Source organism: Carya illinoinensis, chromosome 15 (genome assembly GCF_018687715.1).
Source record: "Carya illinoinensis cultivar Pawnee chromosome 15, C.illinoinensisPawnee_v1, whole genome shotgun sequence".
NCBI lineage: Eukaryota > Viridiplantae > Streptophyta > Magnoliopsida > Fagales > Juglandaceae > Carya > Carya illinoinensis.
This window is the reverse complement of record NC_056766.1, coordinates 4,952,162-4,975,236: the sequence shown is the minus strand read 5'-3', so window position 1 is coordinate 4,975,236 and position 23,075 is coordinate 4,952,162. Positions and strand designations below refer to the sequence as shown.

The window sequence follows — 23,075 nt, the reverse complement described above, 5'->3', positions numbered from 1 at the left end:
GCTCGAATTACTGTGCCAATATAGGAGGAAAGCGCTGCTGCACTATCATTCACTCCTCCAGTGGAATTATCAGGAATTGTGATTTTCAGTTTACCATGCCTTCGATTTTTCTCAAGTGAGATGCCGCGTGTATAGCCACGACCACGACGAGCCAATTGTTCATCAACTAATAGATAATAGTATAATTTTGAAGGTTATATATATTATTTATTGAAACAAACATCTTGATTATATATAGTATTAACGTAAACATTCCTTACCGGTAGGTGTCGATTGTGCATCGTTCTCTGTAATGTTAACTTCATCTTCGGGAACGGACTCCTCAGGTGGGGAGTCCTCAATGGGTTCAGGACTTGGACTCGGTGGAGGAGGCACATTTCTCCTTTGTCTTTTTGGCGGCATACTTGGAAATGATTATATATAACAAAAAAATATTATTAGAATAAATTTATATTTATTATAAAATTCTATAATGGCTGTATATGAATAAACTTTTTAGTACTTTTAGTCTTCATCTTCGGATGTATTTTCCATGTTTGTTTCAGAATCTCTTTGTATAACATCTTCGTCATCATCATCAAGCTCTTGTTCGTCATCCTTATCCACTTCCCCCCCGGATTCTTGTTCGTCTTCTTCTTCTGACTCTTCTTCTGTACTTTTCTCACTTTCTTCAATTGAGTGATAATTTAATGAAGACGGGTCGAGATGGATGAGTGGGACGTCATCTCTACATAAGGGGAGCAACTCGAGTGCACCGAGGTCAACAAATAAGTTAATACCCCCTCCTCCATCTTCCTGGTAGGCCTCTACATTTAGAGTGTCATCTTCATCTCCACTATTATCGTAATCTGCACTCGTTCCTACTTCATATATATTTCGAGGGACAAATTTTTGTACAACTCGCCAAGTTATCTCTCCACTATCTTCATCAGCACTTTTCATTGGATCAATCAAGTAATAGATTTGAGTAGCTTGACAAGCCAGTACGAATGGATCATCTTCGTACCATTTAGATGCAGTATTGACACTCGTAAAATGATTATCCCTATATATCGAATCCCGACCACCGCCTAGATCCCACCAATCACATTTAAAGACATATGTTATAGACCCACCCAGATATTTCAATCCGATAATATCACGAACGACACCATAATAATCAATATCATCTGTTCCATGACTCCCCTCGACCAAGACACCACAGTTTTGAGTTTTTCTATTACGTTCACGGTCCAGAGTATGGAATCTATAACCTCGAACTGTGCATGCAGTGTATCGAAGTGCTCTGTTTGATGGACCACGGGCCAATGCATACAATTCAAAAGAGACTGATCCGGGATCACGAGCACGTTGTTCCAATATCTAACAATTTAAATAATGTCATTTATTAAATATTAGCTAGAGTTAAAACTTTCATCATGTAACATATAGTATAGAGTTTAGTTCATACACGTTGTTCAAACCATCCAGAAAATTCTGACTCGTGTCTTGCCACTATATCCTCGACGCCTTCCATCTTAAGTTTGTCCATGTGCTCACTGTATAGTATAAGTTATCATATTATTTTACATAACAATAGTTAAAGTTGTATATAATCTTTAAAATTATTTAAACCTTGTACAACGACATACCTGAGATAGTGATCAATCTCCTGACAATTATTTAGTACGTACCACCGAACTTTACCCAACTCTGTATCAAGTAAATCGTAACCCGTTTGTGCACCCAAAGGTCGTACATTCTGAGAAAACACTGATAGCTCACGAGAAGGCGGAGCAGCAAGATCAGCATTTCGTTCTTGACGAATAAATCGTGTCTCAACACCACGAAGATATAAAGAGCAAAATGTTAACCATTCATCGTGTATATAGGCCTCTGCTATTGAACCCTCAGCTCTGGCTTTATTCCCAACAGTGCGCTTCAGTCGACCTAAATATCTTTCGACTGGATACATCCAACGGAACTGTACTGGTCCACCCAACATGATCTCCCGGGGTAAATGTATTGCTAAATGGACCATGACATCAAAAAATGACGGTGGAAAGATTTGCTCAAATTTACATAGTATAGTAGCAATGTCTTCTTCCAGTTTCTGCAGCATATCTCGCTTCACTACCCGAGCACACAAATCCTTAAAAAACATACACAGTTCAGTTATGGCAACACGTACAGCAGATGTTAGCTTCCCACGAATTCCCACCGGTAATAACTTCTGCAAAAATACGTGACAGTCATGACTTTTCAATCCACCAATTTTCCAGTCATCATGGCTTACGCATCTACTGATATTTGAAGCATAACCATCTGGCAACTTCACACCTTGCAACCATTTGCAGAAGTCCATCCTCTCCTCCCTTGTCATTGTAAAACATGCATGCGGCATGACCACCCTCTCACCATCCACTCGTAAATGCAAATTATGTTTAATTCCCATTCTCTCAAGATCTTTCCTTGTCTTAATCGTATCTTTCGTCTTTTTATTGATGCTCATTAATGTACCCAGTATATTATCACAAATATTCTTCTCAATATGCATTACATCCAAACTATGTCGCAACATGCAGGACGACCAATACGGCAAGTCAAAAAAAATACTACGCTTTGTCCAATTCAATTCTGCTATGCCTCGTTTTCTCTTGTTCTTTCCCCGACCTTTGCCAAAATTGTTCGCTGCCACATGTACCAATTGTTCCAGGATCTCTTCCCCAGACAACTCATTTGGCGCAATTCTATCTTCTACACGTCCATCAAACTTAGCGGATTCTGTTCTCCATGCATGATTTGTTGGTAGATAACGTCGATGACCCATGAAACACAACTTTTGAGAATATTTTAACCACTCACTAGTAGTTTCTTTATTACACGTCGGACAAGCTAACTTTCCTTTAGTACTCCAGCCGGAAAGATTCCCATATGCCGGAAAGTCATTTATCGTCCACATTACCGCAGCATGCATCTGAAAAGTTGTTGATGTGGATGCATCATAAGTTCTGACGCCTGCTTCCCATAACTCTTTCAACTCTTCAATCAACGGCTGCAAATATACGTCAATGTCATTCCCAGGTGATCTCGGGCCGGGGATAAGCAAAGTTAACAAAAAGTTGGGCGCCTTCATGCACCTCCATGGTGGAAGATTGTACGGAATCAACACTACAGGCCAAGTGCTATAACTTGTACTCATATTTCCAAAAGGGTTGAATCCATCAGTTGTGAGTCCGAGACGCACGTTCCTTGCTTCTATCCCAAACTCTGGATACTGATTATCGAAAGATTGCCACGCAAGTGAGTCAGCCGGGTGCCTCATAAATCCATCATTTTGAACTCTTTTCTCTTTGTGCCACTTCATATCGTGAGCTATTTTCTTACACATGTATAATCTTTGCAATCGGGGTTTCAATGGGAAATATCGCAATACTTTAACCGGAACGCTTTTCTTATCCTTCCACCTCGACTCTCCGCATACAGGACATGCTTGTTTCTCCTCGTTCTCATTCCAAAATAAAACACAATCATTCTTGCACGCATGTATGGACTTATACTCAAATCCTAATCCCTTTCTCAACTGTTTCGCTTCATAAAAGTTCTTCGGCAATGCAGATCCTTCGGGAAGCACTTCGTTAAATAAGTCTAATACCATGTTAATTGCTTTGGTTGACATTCCACACAATGATTTTATGTGAAGCAACCGCACAATAAACGACATTTTAGAATGTTTTGTACAACCTGGATAAAGCTCACGCTTTGCATCTTCCCACATTGCTGGAAAATTATCTGACTCATTCCGTCCCCCACTTGAGCCATTGTCATCAACCTCATCCATAAACATCCCAGCTCCAATGTCACTCAACATCTCCTCCATCTCATCTCGCTCATAATCATCATCCACGTTGTGCAAATTTTCCCGCTGACTGAATAAGTCATCCGCTGATTCAGCATACGGCTCACCATGCAGTACCCATCGAGTATAGCCCAAATCCATACCGTTCACAAATATATGACTTTCAGCTTCATCCAATCTTATCGCACACAAATTTTTACAACCTCGACATGGACACTTAATGTAACCACGACTATCAGCAGAGGCCTTTGCAAAATCAATGAAGACCCTTACTCCACGCGCATAGGGTATGTAATCTTTTCCAAGTCTATCGCGTAGACGCATCCAACTTTTATCCATTTCTAAAAACATCTAATTTTTTAGTAATTAAGGTAAAGTTAAATACACATGCATGTCATGATACATAATGTTCAAAGTACTCTTTCTCAAGGTAGTTGGTCCTATCCCATTCGAGATTATATTCTCCATATTGCACAAGTCTCGTCACTCTACTACTTTGAACGTTAGTAAAAATTTCGGCAGCACTTCCCCATAGTTCTCCAAGTATACATGTTCACATATAGGGATTATGACCCTAAGAACAGTATACCCGAAGAACAAATGAGGAAGACACCGAAACTTCATACTAAACGTTCAAAGTAGGAATAACGTTTATGTGCAATACGGATAATATAATCTCAAACTGTCCACACTGGACAATTCAGGAATTAATGTACACCTAAATGTACACTAATTCCCAAACGGGTCTAAGGTTATTTATGCAATGTTATACAATATCTAACAAAAAAGTCTACAAATAAATTAGCGCACATTGTTTGAATTATCCCGATGTACTAATAATATTTATATTATTAATGATTGATAACACTTAGAAATTATTTATAAACTTATGTAATTCCTAAGTTATTATATTATATGTCATTTATCAGCTATATAATATATAACACTACTATAAAATATCTTATAATTACTATTATAAGTTACTGATAACACTTATATTTTATTTGTTATTATATAGCATAAAATAACAAATTTTACTTATTTATTTCATATTTAATATAATATATAGCAAATTAGATTATAATTACTAGTTATACTATATATTGATAACACTTAATTGTTATAAGTTATTATATAATATGTACCAATTATTGCCAAAATTATTATAATTTTTATAATAATTTTTATAATTAAATAAGTAATTATTATTATAATTACTTATCTATTTCTTAGTAATCATTTTTTAATACTATACATTACATGATAATTATTATTATGGATTAATACTAATATACCCTATACTATATATTATTAGATAAAATATTTAGGATCATCAAGCTATTAGATTTTTAGGAATTATTATTTTATAATACTTATTTATATTATAATTTTAGTAATTCGATTTTTCTGCTATATACTATATAGTTATGCCTTATAATTGACACTTAGTAATATATGATAATTTATTATATTAGTTATTTAACTAATTATATATATAATAGTTTTAATTGTAATATTATAATTTATAATTATGGTTATTAATAATTCATCTCCATAATTTTTATTCTTACACAAATAATCACACTATTTATCTAACAAATAAATTGTTATATATATTCTTTTATCACAACAAATTACTAAAATAGACACATAAACTAACAAATAATTATTATTCAAAAACATACACTATACTAAAACATTATCACATTAAGAATAAACATATTCAATAACAATAATTTTTCTTTTTAATTCATCCAAACAACACAATCTATATCACAAATTAAATCCACAATAAAATGTAACAATATAGTTTAGTATATATACCTTGTGCTTTAAATAAATTCTTCTTCAAAAATCACAACTTCTCAACAATTCACAACAAATGATCCTTCAAAAAATACACAATACTAGTTAGTTAAATATATATGAAATAAAACATTGAAATTATCATGTATATTACAAATAAAAAATGAGAAATATTATTTACCTTAATGCTTAAAACAATATTTCTAGAAAACTCTCTCTCACTATAACCCTCCACTTCTTCTTCACTTCTTCTCTTCTCTTCCCAGCTCCCTCTCTCTAAAACTCTCTCAGTCTCTCACTCTAACACGCACGGAGGAAAGCAGAAATGAATCTGCTTTCCCGTGCGTGAAAGTTTTATTTTCTGCTTGTTATGCAATTAACGTTCGGACGTTCATTAAAGTACGTTCGAACGTTTCATTTTACGTGCGAACGTTTAAGCATAAACGTCCGAACGTACAATAGTCCCGCCCACAAAATATATAATACGTTCGCACGTATTATTGTCATTCCTACGTATTCGTCAGTAACATTCGAACGTTTATATAGTACGTTCGAACGTACTGTGGAAATTTGGTTTAAGCGGGAAATTTCCCTCCGAATTTATTATAACGTCCGAACGTTTCACATGAACGTTCGAACGTAAAAATTATTATTTACATATTAAAATTTAGTATATTCCTCATAATATATTTATATATTAAATTATAAATTATAAAATATTAATTAATAAATAATTTGTACCAATTATAATATATATAACATAAGTATAATATAAGAACGTACTACATATATATTATAACCTTATATTAACTAATAATATAAAATATATATTATATTATAACTATAATATAATAAGTATATTATATATTATAGTTATAACAAGTATATTATAATATATTATATAGTACAAAAATTGTATATTATCCTAGTAATTAGTATAGTATACTTTAATATAGTATATCTAATAACTATATTAAAGTAATATAGTTATTAGATAATATAGTATAAATATTATATAATATATTATCTATATTATAGTCTATAATATAGTATTATTATTTATATAATATATTATCTATATTGTAGTCTATAATATAGTATAAGTAGTATATAGTATGTTAAACATACGTAATAACTATATAATATCGTATAATATTATATATAGTAAATATATAATAGATATAATATAGTACTAGTACTATGTTATATATACTACTTGTATATAATATAGTATATATACTACAAATATCGTAATATATAGTATACTATACATTACTATACATATATATATACTATATATATTATATACTATATATTACTATAGTTAATATATTACTATATATTATATAGTAGTATATAATGTTAATATATATAGTACATACTATAGTTATTATATAGATACTATAGTATATTAACTATAGTATTGGATAAATAAATAACTATATAATACTACTATATAATATATACTATATAATATTAACATTATATACTACTATATAATATATACTATATATATAAACATATTAAATAGTATTAAATATATATATATTAATATTATTACAATAATATATACAATAATATTATATAAGTATACACTAGATATAATATAATATATTAGTATATATAATATAATATATTAGTATATATAATATAATATATCATAACATACGTATATATACTATATCTATATACGTATATAATATAGTATACTATATTACTATATACTATATAATATAGGTTTCAATAATACGTATATAACACTATATACGTATTAAAACTACATACTATATAACAGTATATAGTATACACTATATAGTATATAGTGTAATATACTATATACTATATAGTATACACTATATACACGTACAACAGTATATAGTATACGCTATATACACTATTAACACTATATACTATATAATATACGTATATTATACGTATATAATATTATACATTATATGATATATAATATTACCTATCATATTATATAGTAATATATAGGTAATATAATATATATTATAATAATATATTATATAATATATATAATATAATATATAGTATAAAAACGTTCGAATGTTATAACTAAAACGTTCGGACGTTTTGATTGACGTCCGAACATATACGTTATACGTTCGCATGTTAACACAACGTCCGAACGTAAAAGTTATACGTTCGCACGTTTGATTCAACGTCCGAACGTAATCTACATAACGTTCGCATGTACATTTAACGTTCGAACGTTAATTAATTAACGTTCGAATGTTAACTGTATATAAGGCCAGGCACGACGGTTTCCAGGCCGTAACTTGTACGAAACCGGCCACCGAACTCAAACTCTCTCTTCCTCTCCGCCACGCAAGCCGCCGCAACCGTCGCCATCCTCCACCGCAACCGTCACTAAAAGGTAATGTGCCCTCTCCCTCTTCTATTTCCTTGCTTTTAATCGGTGGGTTTCAAAAATTCGAAACCCACCGTACCCGGTTATAAAACTTGCATTTTCGGCCACCATTCGCAGTAAATTGATAAAATAGGACCGTAGAAACATTCCCCACTGTATATAAATGCTTATTTTGGTTGTTTGTGGCTTCGAAACATGCGTTTCGAAGCTTTCGGTAATGGCTGAGTCGACTCAGCGATTACGTGTCGTAACGTTCGGACGTCACGACACAACGTCCGAACGTGCGACCTTTGGTATTCTTTACGTTCGCACGTTATATTGTAACGTGCGAACGTATTAGTTTCACGTGCGAACGTTTTTATCCAACGCTTTAACAGAACGTTGGATAAAAACGTTCGAACGTAAACCGTTGGTATTCTTCGGCTAGTAAGAATGTCCGAACGTATGACGGTTCAAATTCATTACGTCCGAACGTTTAGATAATACGTCCGGACGTAATGAACTCATTCGCACGTTTTTATCGAACGTTTGAATGAAACGTTCGATAAAAACGTCCTGTACGTATCATCTTTTTGTCGAACGTATCCTGACTAACGTGCGAACGTTCCTTTAATAACGTTCGAACGTTTCCTGTTAAAATATTTTTATATTGTTCCTTTTAAGTATTATTATTTTATATATTGAAAAAGTGAAATTATTTCAAAGTTTTACTGGCGAAATTATGTAAATTTATAATAGATGATATTTTAATTTTCTGTATAATCCATATATGTCATAATACGTATGTATCTATGATTATAATCATTTTTTTTAAATGTTACAATTTATATATTTTTTTTAATTTTCAGGATATGGCTCAGTATATGACGACAAGGAAGCGAGGGAGGGATGGAGGCAATCCGGACATTGCTCGACTGGGGGCACGAACTGTTATGGGGGAACGAGAAATTCTCATTAATGAGTTTGATGAGCTCAGCTGGGAGCAGAAGACGCTGAGAGACGTCTTCGTCACCAGAGGCTGGGGCCCCATATGCACATTGAGGGGAAAGATTTACCCCACAATGGTTCGAGAGTTTTACATTGGGATGGCCACCATGCCTAACGATGCATCATCCCATACTCTCAGTGTACGCGGTGTACAGTTTCAGTTCTCGGCAGATGTTCTCGCTGACTTACTCCAGATTCCGCGTATACTACCTGAGTCGACAGCTGCTCAGGCTGATGACATAGCAGCTGCATTTTCCCCGGGCATATTCGAGGCAGATCCAGCCGCTTCTGCTTCATCTTCGGGCCCTGTTGAGTTTATGCCCAGTCATGAAGAAGATCGACCCGAGGGCGATCCTATTGCTGCTGAGGTTGGTGACGATGAGCGGGACCAGGATTTCTACATCCTCACTGGCACGGACCGCACAAAGCTCGATAGGCCGAACTCCTTCAGCCAGAATCAGCTGCTGCCTTTCTTTCGCATGTTGCACATTTTTGTTGCAACAAATGTAGACCCGGTGGCACATAAGAGCACATTCAGTCGGGCTCGTGCACAGTTCCTGATTGGCTTGGCACGTGGTGAGCCCATTGACTTGCCCCTTGTTATATTTGAGCGGATCCGTTACGAGGCCAGCATCGTTACCACGGATAATCTCCCGTACGGAGTCATCATCAGCCGCTTATTACTAGCCCGGGGAGTGCCACTCCAGGCGGAGGAGATGGTGATAAACCAGATGAGCCCTATCGACATAACCACACACCGCCGGAGCATTGCACAGGGGAGAGGCTCAGCTCGGCGTCAGTCTGGTCCTACGCCAGATCTTGTTCCCCCGACTGAGTCTGGGGCCGATGTTGCTCGCCCGTCGGCGAGTACTAGTCAGCAGCCGGGAGTTACATCTGCTGGGGATGTGCGACCTGCTTGGGTTGATACAATGATGACAGATATGAAGGCGCATATAGACCGACAGATCGATAGACAGATTGCACATATAGATCAGGCTGTCGCACATCTTGCACATCATGTAGATGTGCTAAACAATAAGGTTGAGACATTGACTGAGGAGTTTCGATCTTTTGTAAACCAGCAGTTCTGAAAGTGATTTGTAAAAATTTATCATTCGAACGTTTTTTATTTTCGACATATGTAATGGACACAAATATTTAATGTATGTATTGTGTAGCTTAATTTCTACTCTTAATTTTTTTTAATATAACGTTACTCAACCTTACTATTAAAAAAATATATATTATGGTTAATTTATGTAATTTAACATATAACGTTCGAACTTTATCACATTAACGTTCGAACATTAGCGCTAATATATTCACGTTCGCACGTAATAAGTTAAAACGTTCGAACGTTCGCGCTAAATTTTTTTACGTTCGCACGTAAATATACATAACATTCGAACGTTACTGTGACGTGCGAACGTATTATGTAAAACGTCCGAACGTTTTGAAATTCTTGCCCAACATTTAGTGACAGTTCTCACAAACCGTCACAATAAATACCTTTTAGTCACAGTTTAGAAACCGTCACTATTTATAATCTGTCACTAAAAGCCATATTTGTTGTAGTGTGAGTTGGGGTATATAGGAAGGAGATGGAACGCAGAGGAGGGGGTCTAGAATGTACGTTGTTTGTCTAGCATTCCTGTAAAGAGGTAGGGTCCCTCAAAGAACCTGTGGCAATACCATCTATGGCTCGTTGAGCTTTTCTATCAAACAACTCTTACGCATTCATCCCAAGTCCATTACAGTAGCTTCCATTACAACCATTGTTACCTTCATTACAATAGCATCTGGTGTTACTATCATCTATTGCAAGGGAGTTCTAACATAGTTTCAATAATGAAAATGAAGTTACTTGAGAACTTATTCTTCACCATGAGGAAAATGAACCCTAGTTTATTTTGAACAACAACATGGCAAATTTTGAGAACTTTAATGTTATTCGTATTTTATTTTAAAGAAAAGAATGGTACTTTAATTTTATTAATAACGTATTTTTATTCATATAGTTGTTAAGAAGTTTGTTTATGCTCAATTACCTAGCATCTTCGCTTTTCTTGGGCTTTCTTCTATTTAGAATGTTGTGGGTTTTGCGTTGTTACTCAGCACTTATGGGATTTTAAACAAATTCAAATAATTGTTGGAACGAAAACACAATAGTATTAGACATTCTTCCAACTTTTCCGAGTGGGATAGTATCCACCATGCTATTTTTTATTGTTGTTTTTGGGTTGAAAAATACTATAACTATAAGAAAATTTTAAAAAATTAAACTCATAAACTAACGTAGTATCATATGATACGTTATATTTATTTTATGATAAAATTAATTTTTACAATTTAATATATCATATTAAATCATATTAATTTATAAAGTTATTATTAAAAAATTATATCATGCCTAAAACATTTAATTATTTTTAGATATTTACCTCTCACAGGGAACATAAGGAGGTAGACCAACCTCCACAGGCATTTATGCCGGGCAGACCTACATTGATGCCCCCAAAAAAAAACAATTAGACATGTTTTAGTATATGGATTTTTCAAAGACGTCCTATTATAAAAGTAATTTGCCCTCCAAAACATTTTCAAAAATCTGATTTAGTACTTAGTTGTCTAAGTTTTTTTTAATTTTTCAACAAATTTTTCATACTTACACCTATTTTTTGTCATTAATAAAATCTTACATTCTCATTTTTTTTTTCTCACATCTCATAAGTGGTAAGAAAATATATTTGTCTCTTTTTATAAGCTATTTGGTAAATTTACAACATCATTTTTCCTATTTACTTACACTTTTCTTTTCAAGTCTTCCACTAGTTAGCTAACTTATTAATTTGGATTAGTTTTGTTAGTAAGTACATATATATATATATATATATATGAGAAATGCTACAGGTACCTGGGGTTGGGGACCTTTGGGGGAATCGGCTGACATTGGATATATTAAAAAACAAAAAAAAACAAAAGCAGATGAAAACCCAGCCAAATCTGAGCCCAAGAAGAAAAACATTAAACGTCTCTCAAGAAACCCAGTCGAAGAAAATTTTTTTCTTAGAGAGAGAGTGCCGTCGTTGATAAATACCAGATGCTGATAAATCTGCAGTAGTATTCATCTACAATGTCTAACTAAAAAGCTAACAAAAAGTGAAGCATTATTGTAATAGTACTTGACGATTGCAAACACAGCAGAAGAACTTGTAAAGAAAATAAATGCAATTACTTTTTTATTTTGGCAGTAAAATCAGTTTCCAAAGAAAGTTGTAGAGGATGACAAAAGAAAGTTGCAGGTGATAGTGGGGTTGAATTGTTATTGTTTTTTATTGTATATTGCAGGAGTATGCGCTAGTCCATAACAAGGTAGAACGCAGACAAAGCTGAGAAATGGGCCATTTTATTACTCTACTCCAGGTGGGGGAAGCCGTAAGACCTTAGATCTCTAATCATCCAGGTGGGGGAAGATGAAGGGAGGGAGGGGCATGGCTTGGTCGGACGAATGCGAAGACGAAAGGTTTAGGGCATGCGAAGAAGAAGATAAATCTGATGAGATGAGAAGTAGAACCTGTACTTGTTCTCTTCTCCGTGTTGGCCTGTGGGAAGTAGATTCATCCTAGCTGAAGGATATGGGTAGACGAAGGGAATGGATGGAGAAAGCAAAGGCTGAGTCGTTTGGTGTATATGAAACACACCGTTTCATTTGTATACGTGGAGGGACGGGTACGCGGGGGTTTCCCTGCCGTGTACGAATAGAGTTTTTCTATATATATATCGAATTAACAATTAGGAGTAAAAGTAAAGATAAAACCACGTAACTAATTTTTATCGTTTGTTTATTTAATTTTTATCGTTTAACAAATCTCACATAACTATTTTTATCTTAATTCTTATTGTTCACTTGAGTCCAATAGAGCTCAAGTGAGAAGATCACGGTTTTAATAATTTAGTTTATTTCTAAATAGCTATCTTTTATGGTTAATGTTAAATGTCGGTGACACACTTTATTATATTAAATGTCGGTTATTATTTATCCCTACTTACGATCGACATACTTTGCTAATCGTCGGCCCCCCTCTCCCCCGTACCAAATCTTAGTTCTACCCCTGCATATAATATATATATATATATATATGTATGTATGTATGTATGTATGTTCTTTGATTTATACTTTATTTTGGAAATAAATGACACGAAATAATTAATTAAAAAATTGGAGTATTGAATCATAACAGAGTAATAGAGAAAAGGCCAAGTGTCTGTCTCAAATTTGAATTTCCAAAGCCGCCTATACTAGCTTTACTTGGGTAATTGTTTTCTTTTCTTTTTACTAATATAATGTGAGGAAAAACCAACCACAAATTTTCCTTCAGCATCTTTAATGACCCCACCTCCCCCAAATAAACCCAAAATTTCAAAACAATTTCCATTAATATTAAGCTTGACCGTTCCAATATTAGTTAGAACTTGAATTTCCGGGAAACTCGACAAGTTCTGACTATTAATTATAGGCCTAACTATATTCCTCTATAGAGTATATTAAAATATATATATATATATACACACCACGATGTGCTTTCATCCCATTACGATGAGACGGTATTACCCACTAATTTTTATATTTTCTTTATAAAATAAAAAATAAAAAAATCAATGAATCATCCAAAGATGATAAAAATATTTACGGAATGAAATGAAAGTGAAAAGAGACTCAGAGAATGGTTTAATGTATTACTTTTTTTAAAAATATAGTGGTTTTGCAAAATGAATATATATTAATAGAAATTGCATTAATTGAATGGTCCCTTCTAGTTGATTATTCTTGTAGAAATATTTTGAATAGCCTCAAGCCGGCGAATTACAAGGCAAATTAAAAAACACGACTTTAAAAGGCAGTTGACTCGTGAAAAATATGCAAATGAAATCTTCTTAATTAATTACTACACGTCATATGGTCACATATGCATGGCTACTTTTTATTAATCTCAATGATGATCACTACTTTCTTATTCATGTCCATTAATTCTCAATGACAACAGTTGTTTTCATTCATCGGCCAACTTGAAGATATAAACATATATCTGAACACGACGCATGAATTTGTTCATTTCTATCTCTCCCTCTGTTTTTTTGGTAATTGAGATATTGTACTGTTGAGAAAAGATAATCCCAGCTAAGCTTATGATGGATAGACTTTCGACGAGGAATTTTCTGCAAATTCACCTCCAATAATATATAAAGAAATTTGTGAATGCAAAGCATTTTCAAACCCAAGACGTCTGGTTTGAAAACACAATAATTACGCCACCTTTTGGACTCAATAATTATGTTATTTGAAAACACATAGACATAAGGCTCGATTTGGATATAATAAGTGTTTTAATATGTCATCATTACAATTTTCTTAAATTTTTATATAAAATATATTAAACAATTCAATTTTTTTAATTTTTAAAATAATAATAATTTTTTAAAAAAATATTTTAATAATATTTTATTCAACTTCTAACTTTTAATTTTTTTTTAAACTCTTCTTATCTCAACTCCCTATCTAAACTGCACCTAAGTTCTATATGCAGCAATTAGCAAACAGTTCTTACAAATTGACATGTTAAATTGATATTTCATATATAATTGAGAGAGTCTAGATTTAAACAAAGGTCTACTTACATAATGATATGGTTTAATGTGATATATTGGATCTCTATACAGACGAAACTTATAACATAATTGAGTAAATTTCTTATAACATGACCAAACATTTCTCTTCCTCGAAAGTTACAGATAAATAGTTGGAAGACCAAAAATATAATAAAGATATACAAGGCTTGAAAGGATGGATAAGGTACCAGCTTCTACCTCTTTGTATAGAAAACAATTCAATATTTTCAAATTCTAAAATAAGAATAATATTAAAAAAATTATATTTTAATAATATTTTAATTTTATAATATTTTTATTTAATTTTTTTTTTTCTCATTTTTCAAAACTCAATAAAATATCTTGATACAAACTATTTTATTACTATTCGATCACAAATCAATTTCATTATTATTTACAAACTTTTCGTCCCATCTCGTTGTCCTCAAACGAGGCCTAAATAGTAAATTCCATGCATCTTGGTGGGGTGTTTCTTTGGCCTTCTCAAAGCTGCCTTATACGACTTGACTAGAACTAGACGACTAAGACTTTGTGCCGCCAGTGGTACTGGAATACAGGTCACGTTCATACCTGGTGCATGGAATACTGTACTTGATCCTCCCATGCATATGCCTATTATAATCGATCATCTACGGCAAGTTTTGCAGGCGAAAAACACAGTAGCAAACTTTATCAATCCCTCTTTTAGAAATAGTAGTGGAGGCGATTATGGGTGGTTATAATTGGCTGCTTGTGCAAGTCATATGGGTAGGCGTAATACTATCTGGAATGGCAACTGCAGCACTAACAGCAGCAGCTAATGGATCAGCCCTCCCTAACTGCCCCAACTGGTGTGGAGATGTTGAAATTCCATATCCATTTGGTATAGGGGAAGGTTGCTACCTAAATAAAAGCTTTTCTGTCAATTGCACCAAATCTTCGGACGGACGACACCGACCGCAGAAGCGTGACGTCGTTGTCCAACAGATTTCCATCCAAGGCCAGATTGACATCTTTATGAACACTGTCGAGGTCTGTAACAACGGGTCGGGGCTCTCGACAAAATTCCAGTTCGCCGGTCTGAGAATCGCCTCCAATGCTTTTACCATTTCTAACACCCAAAACGTGTTCATTGCTGTTGGCTGCGATACATATGCATACCTTACTGGTAAACAGAACAATGGAAACTTCTCCATGGGCTGCATGTCCATTTGCCAGAATCAAAGCAATGTTTTGAATGGGACTTGCTCTGGAATTGGTTGTTGCCAGGTAGAGATCCCGGAAAGAGTGAGCAATATCATTTTGGAAGTACATAGCTACAAAAATCACACAAAAGTATTGGACTTCAATCCCTGCGGCTATGCTTTCGTTGTTAAGAAAGAACTGTTCAAGTTCTCCTCTGTTTATCTTTCCAGTCTCCAAAATAATAGAACCATTCCGATGGTACTTGATTGGACGATCGGTAATGAAAGGTGTAAGTATGCTCAGCACAAGCCTGATTACAGATGTGGAGGGAACAGCACATGTGATGATCCCGAAAACGGCTATGGATACCGTTGCCAGTGCAGGAAGGGTTACGACGGCAATCCCTACCTCCCACTTGGTTGCAAAGGTACTTACTTACTACCCACGTCTAAGAAGCATCTCAAAATCAAAATCTTAATGACTAAATTTTTCATTTTGATAACATGTTTTGGGTTTCATTTTCTTGAACTTGGCTTAATTCCATGTCAAACTGTCCGATCTGCAGATGTTAATGAGTGCCTTGATCCAAATCTCAATAATTGCACATCACCAAAGAGATGCATTAACACGGAAGGGAGTTATACATGTTCTTGCCCCAAGTGGCACAGTGGGGACGGAAGAAAGGATGGTGCATCGTGCACTTTGAACCTTGGACTAGTGAACAAGATTGCCATTGGTAAGTATACAAAGTTTACTGTAATGGGAGGTGTTGGTTAAATATGTATTTGGAATGCGCAGATGATTGTGAATTATGCACAATGGCTTAGGGCTCATAATTAACAATACTCTGTTTCTTTCCATTGCAGCTGTTGGTGTAGGCTTTATAGTACTGCTGGTCTCTAGCTCTTGGATGTATTTGATAATCAAGCAAAGAAAGCTAATCAAGCTTAGAGAAAGATTCTTTCGCCAAAACGGTGGAGTGATTTTACGTCAACAACTCTCAAGACAAGAAAATTCAGTTGAAACAGCCAAGATTTTTAGTGCAGAAGAGCTCAAAAAGGCTACCAACAATTATCATGAGAATCTAATAATCGGCCAAGGAGGATTTGGCATAGTTTATAAAGGGGTTTTATCCGATAATAGAGTTGTGGCAATCAAGAAGTCCAAACTTGTGGATAAGAGCCAAATTGAGCAGTTCATCAACGAGGTGCTAGTACTTTCTCAAATTAACCATAGAAATATTGTTAAACTCCTAGGTTGTTGTTTGGAGACAGAAGTCCCTTTACTAGTCTATGAGTTCATCTCCAAAGGCACGCTTTTCGAGCACATACATCATAAAGACAGGTCGTTACTAATTTCATGGGAGGCTCGTCTTAAGATAGCTGCAGAAACAGCAGAGGCGCTATCTTATCTACACTCTGCAGCCTGTCCACCTATAATTCATAGAGATGTCAAGTCTTCAAACATATTACTAGATGGTAATTACACAGCTAAAGTGTCTGATTTTGGAACTTCAAGATTGATTCCATTAGACCAAATAGAAGTAGTTACATTGATGCAAGGAACTCTTGGATACTTAGACCCTGAATATATGCAAACTAACCAATTGACTGAGAAAAGTGATGTTTATAGCTTTGGTGTCATCCTGATAGAGTTACTAACAGGAGAGAAGGCGCTTTCATTTGATAGACCTAAAGATGAGAGAAGTCTGGCTATGTATTTTCTTTCTGCTATTAAAGAGGATAGGCTGTTTGAAGTTCTTGAACAGAATCTATGGACTGAAAGAAATGAGAAGCAGCTGAAGGAAGTGGCTAATCTTGCAAGGAGGTGCATCAAATTGAAAGGGGAAGATAGGCCTACCATGAAGGAAGTAGCAGCTGAACTGGAAGGTTTAAGAAAGATGGACAAGCATTCTTGGGTTACCGTTGGTTCCAATTCAGAAGAGACGGAGTACTTGCTGGGAGAGAAATCTGATTCTAATAAATATGATGTTGCTATTAAAAGCAGTGTTGTATATGATAGCATGAAGGAGCATACGATGGTACCCTTCGATGGTGGGAGATGATAGGAGTTTCTTCATATATCTTTTTTTGGGATACCATGTTGCATATAATGTTGTTTTCACAAGTTTTCCATGCGTTGTTTTGCATATAATCTTGTCTGGTTTCTCTGTTTCAAATGTTCTTGTTTAGATTCTATTTCTGTCGCTAATCTTGCCAATGAATAATTTGCTGGATGCCCTAAATTTTTGTAAAACTCTGCCTACTCATTTGAATCGATCCTCGATAATCTGGTAAACTGACAAGTTAGATTGCTGTCATGAGATCAGACTTACTGTAAATATCATAAAAATGGATAAAAATAGACAGCAGTATTAGATACTGTATAGACAGACATGCAAACAATTAGAGTAATATTTTTCTCTGTTGGTAGATTACCATTGTCATGGCTCTGTTATGTGAATAGGTTGATGCTACCGAATGATCTGTGTGAGATCCATAGAGCCCAAACACATTAAACAATCCTGATATTTGTTAATATAAAAGAATAGGACAAAGGGATAGAAATAGCAATTTGTGTACTTTAACCCCAAAAAAACAAAAAAAAAAATGGAAAGATGAAGAGTCAAGCTTTTGATACCATGTTAACTCACAACATGACTCAAAAGTGTAAATCGATTAAAAGAGATGAATTTAATTATTTAAATTATTTATTAACACAAAAATATTACCTCAATACATAACTTTATGCCCATCCCTAGTAGTGTTAAGCCACAAATGATGTAGGCTTGTCATGATCTCTAGTATGTCTTATACATTTTTTTCCCTAAGTTATTAGGTCCGATATTTTCTTTTTGTCGTAATCTAGAATTTTGCAATATGAGTCATAGATACAATGCAAAAGAATCTTGAGTCAAAAGAAACTAATGTGAACAGGAGGCAATGTTGTGGTGGCGATGCGCGTCTATAGACAACATTTGAAAACCATGTGCTTGATGATGTAGCCGCAAAATGGGAGCGGGTAGTGGATAATAGTTATATAGGGAAGAAGGCTAGCTGATGCGGTTCTGATTAGATAAAAAGAATACACAAAAATAAATATAAAAGCTTAAAAGAAATCTTTAAATTTGACTAGAAATAATAGGGAAGATAAGGGTGACTCTTCTCATAGCCCTCTCCTCCTTTCGAATGCAGCAGTGGTTTGAACTAGAGAGTTTAGGGAGAGAAAAGATGAGAGAAATAAGAAGACTGAGCTTCTTGAAGGAGCATGTTCAAAAATATAGACTTTAGATGATCTGATAAATGATTTGAGTTGATTTGTGAATAGTAATATTGTTTAAGTTCTATTGAGATATATTTGAATATAAATAGATTGAGATATGTATTTGAATATATTTTGAAATAGGTAATTGAGATGGATTTAATTTTTTTTTTATAGAAAATGAAAAAAATAATAGATCAGATCAATAGTTAGTTTAAAATATATTAAGATCACTCTAACAACCAAATATAACTTAGAAGATTTTAATGAAAATTTCCTACAAAAATTCTACGAAGAATCCACTAATTTTTAGGAGAATGTATTACGACCAAGAATCCACCAAAATGTATATAAAACTCTTATTTCTTAAAATGTGAGAGGTTCGAAACATGTAATCGGGGTATAAAAATAGCTATCCAACCACTCTCTTCCGGTGACTTTGGCTTGTGCGGTTTGGATAATCAGTTGAGATGAAATTAGTTAAAATAAAAATTAAAAATTGAATAAAATATTTTTATAATATTATTTTTTAATATTATTATTTTAGAATTTGTAAAAGTTAAATTTTTTATTATATTATATGTAAGAATTTAAAAAAATTATAATAATGAGATGAGATAAGTTAAAACACTTCTTGTATCCAAACGAGACTCTTCAACGTAGATTTTTGCAGCTATATACCTTTGAAATAGTATATTGCAATTGTAGAGTGTAAGTTTTGTACAATTTGTTTAAAATAATATGAATAAATATGAAAATCATATTAAAAGTAATTAATCTTTTAATAATAAAATTTACTAATTTTTAAATTAATTGTCCGACGACTGTCCTACCATTATTATTATTTCGGAACACCGCCGGACCGGTAGTAAATTATACAAGATGTCACATCTTTTAATGCAATTACTTTGTTAAAAAGTGACTCTGACTATAAGTTTTGAAAGATTCAACTCATGACAGATGAACTTGAAGGAAAAAAAAGATTTAACAAAGGTTGACAGTCAAATGAGATAAAATGATTTTAATTAAAAATTAAAAATTAAATAAAATATTATTAAAATAATATTTATTATTATTATTATTATTATTATTATTATTTTAAGATTTGAAAAAATTAAAAATATTTATTATATTTTATATAAAAATTTTAAAAAAATAATAACATTAAAAAAAATGAAAAAAAATTGTAATATTGTTAATATGAAATCAATCAAATGATGTAAAAAAGAAACACTCGGAGCCAGTCGGGTGTGTAATGGTGTTTACACCAGCCAATAAAGTGATGCCACATACAAGTTCTAGCTTCATTGTGAATAGACTAGCATGCACCAGATCAATTTCACATCCTGAGTTTACCTCCCAAAATCCTTTCTGCAGAACACTCAGCCCGCTCCTCCTCAACCCGTTATCGGCCTCCTCTCTCTCTCTCTCTCTCTCTCTCTCTCCGTGGAAAAACCACTCAGTGTAAAAAGACACACAAACACACAAATGTGAAAAGTCAATGTGCGTAAAATTCTTATTTAGTACGACAAGCATCGTATATGAAAATGAAAAATATAGTTGTAAGCATAATTTTGCACTAATCTGTATATTAATGTGATGTGATTGGTCAAAAAGTAGATTTTATTGATAACAGTATTAATTTAAATTTTAAGTATGAATAAATCAGTGTTGGTACACAAATTAATGCACAAATACGCTTGTATGTAGCAAAACTCATATATTATTGAAATAATATTTTAAAATTGTGAATGTAAGTTTCGGTTGGGTAATTGAGAATTTAAAATATTATTATTGTTTTAAAATTAAAAAAAAATTAAATTATTTATTATATTTTGTATAGAAATTTGATAAAATTAGATGATGAAATGAGAATTTTAAATTTGATATGAGAATTTTGAGGGGCAAAATTGAACCTAAATATTATTTTCTTTTAAAAAATATAAAATAAATATAAAATTCAATAAAAAAATTAATTTTTTAATAATTAAATTTATTATTTTTCAATCCAATTACACAATATCTATACACTACACGGCTGTGTACAGTTATTATTATTACCTAGAGTGCACGAGACCGGTCTTGAGGAACGAAAACGTTTTTTCTTTAATTTTTCTTGATTTTTTTCTCATTCATTTATTTTATATTTTTAAATATTTTTTGATAAAAAAATTTAAAATATTATTAAAATATATTATTTTATTATTAAATAAAAAAAAAATTATACAGACACAATTCGAGAACCGAGTAACGCTAGCTGACTATATCATTTCTGTTATTTCCTAATACTGCCTGGCCGGTAGTATATTATACAAGATGTCACATCTTTTAATGCAACAGTTTTCATTAAAAAAAAGACTTGACTTGATTTTTGAAAGATTCAAAGCATGAGCGTTAAAAATAAAAATAAAAATAAAAAATATGAAAGAAAGATTCAAAGCATGATGCTACGATGGATTCGAAAAAACAAAGGAAAAATCTGATGTCAAGAAGTGTCGCATCGATCAGATGAGCTAGGCTGTTAAATACGCTGTCTTTTGGTCTGGAAAAATGCTAATACCACAGATGGTACATTTTTTTTTTTTTTTTACTTAACTATTAACTAAGTATTTTTAAATGAATATATGATTTTTTAATAAAATAATATTTTTTTAAAAAAAATTTTAAGCAGATTAAATCAAAATCAAAGCTAAAATAAATATTTGGATATATATATATATATATATATATATGATATATCATATATATGTGTGTGAGATAAGGTAATCATATTTTACTCCTCTGTTATTGCTGATTTATTATTTAACTATTTATTCTTTTTCTTTTTCAATGTGGATTAAAAATTATAACATAATATTCTTACATAATCTAGAAGAAATAAATTCAATTAATCAACATAATCATGTAATTTAATTAAAAATAAATTTAATTTTATAAAAATTGACATTTTTTTACTTTTTGAGTCAATTTTTATAAATTGAATTTATTTTTAATGAAGTATATGATTACGTTGGTTGATTGAATTTATTTTCTTCTAAATTATAGAAGAAGGTCATGTTCTGAAATTTTTAATATAGATTCCAATAGCAAAATGAAAGAAAAAAAATAGTAGTAAAAGAAATATAAGGATATCATTACTCATGCTAGAAATAATATTTATAATTAAAAGTAATTAATCTTTTAAAAATAAAATTTACTAATTTTTAAATTGATTGTCTGAGGACTGTTCTACCATTATTATTATTTTGAAATACTGTCGGACCGGTAGTAAATTATACAAGATGTCGCATCTTTTAATGCAATTATTTTGTTAAAAAAAGACTCTGACTATAAGTTTTGAAAGATTCAACTCATGACAGATTATTATTATTTTGAATTACTGCCGGACCGGTAGTAAATTATGCAAGATGTCACATCTTTTAATGCAATTATTTTGTTAAAAAAAGACTGACTATAAGTTTTGAAAGATTCAACTCATGACAGATGAACTTGAAGGAAAAAAAATATTATAAGAATGGTTTACAGTGAAATAAGATAAAATAATTTTTATTAAAAATAAAATAAAATATTATTAAAATAATATTTATTATTATTATTATTTTAAGAATTGAGAAAGTTAAAAATATTTATTATATTTTATGTAAAAATTTTAAAAAATTAATAATATTAAAATAAAAAGAAAAAAAAATTGTAATATTGTTAATATGAAGTCAATCAAATAATGTAAAAAAAAAGCACTCGGAACCAGTCGGGTGTGTAATGGTGTTTTACACCAGCCAATAAAGTGATGCCACATACAAGTTCCAGCTTCAATGTGAATAGACTAGCATGCACTAGATCAATTTCACATCCTGAGTTTACCTCCCAAAATCCTTTTTGCAGAATATTGAGCTCAACGTTGCCTCTTCTCCTCAATCCATCATTGGCCTCGTCTCTCTCTCTCTCTTGCTATGTGTG

General features: G+C 32.5%; 1 protein-coding gene across 1 annotated transcript; it reads left to right on the top strand.

Annotated features, from left to right (window-relative positions):
• Positions 1 to 15,298: 15,298 nt before the first annotated feature.
• On the top strand, positions 15,299 to 18,053 carry LOC122297710 (putative wall-associated receptor kinase-like 16). Its single transcript, XM_043107856.1, has 3 exons — positions 15,299 to 16,284; positions 16,423 to 16,593; positions 16,724 to 18,053. The coding sequence occupies exons 1-3, from the start codon at positions 15,402 to 15,404 to the stop codon at positions 17,920 to 17,922; spliced, it is 2,253 nt and encodes a 750-aa protein (XP_042963790.1). The 5' UTR covers positions 15,299 to 15,401; the 3' UTR covers positions 17,923 to 18,053.
• Positions 18,054 to 23,075: the final 5,022 nt, after the last annotated feature.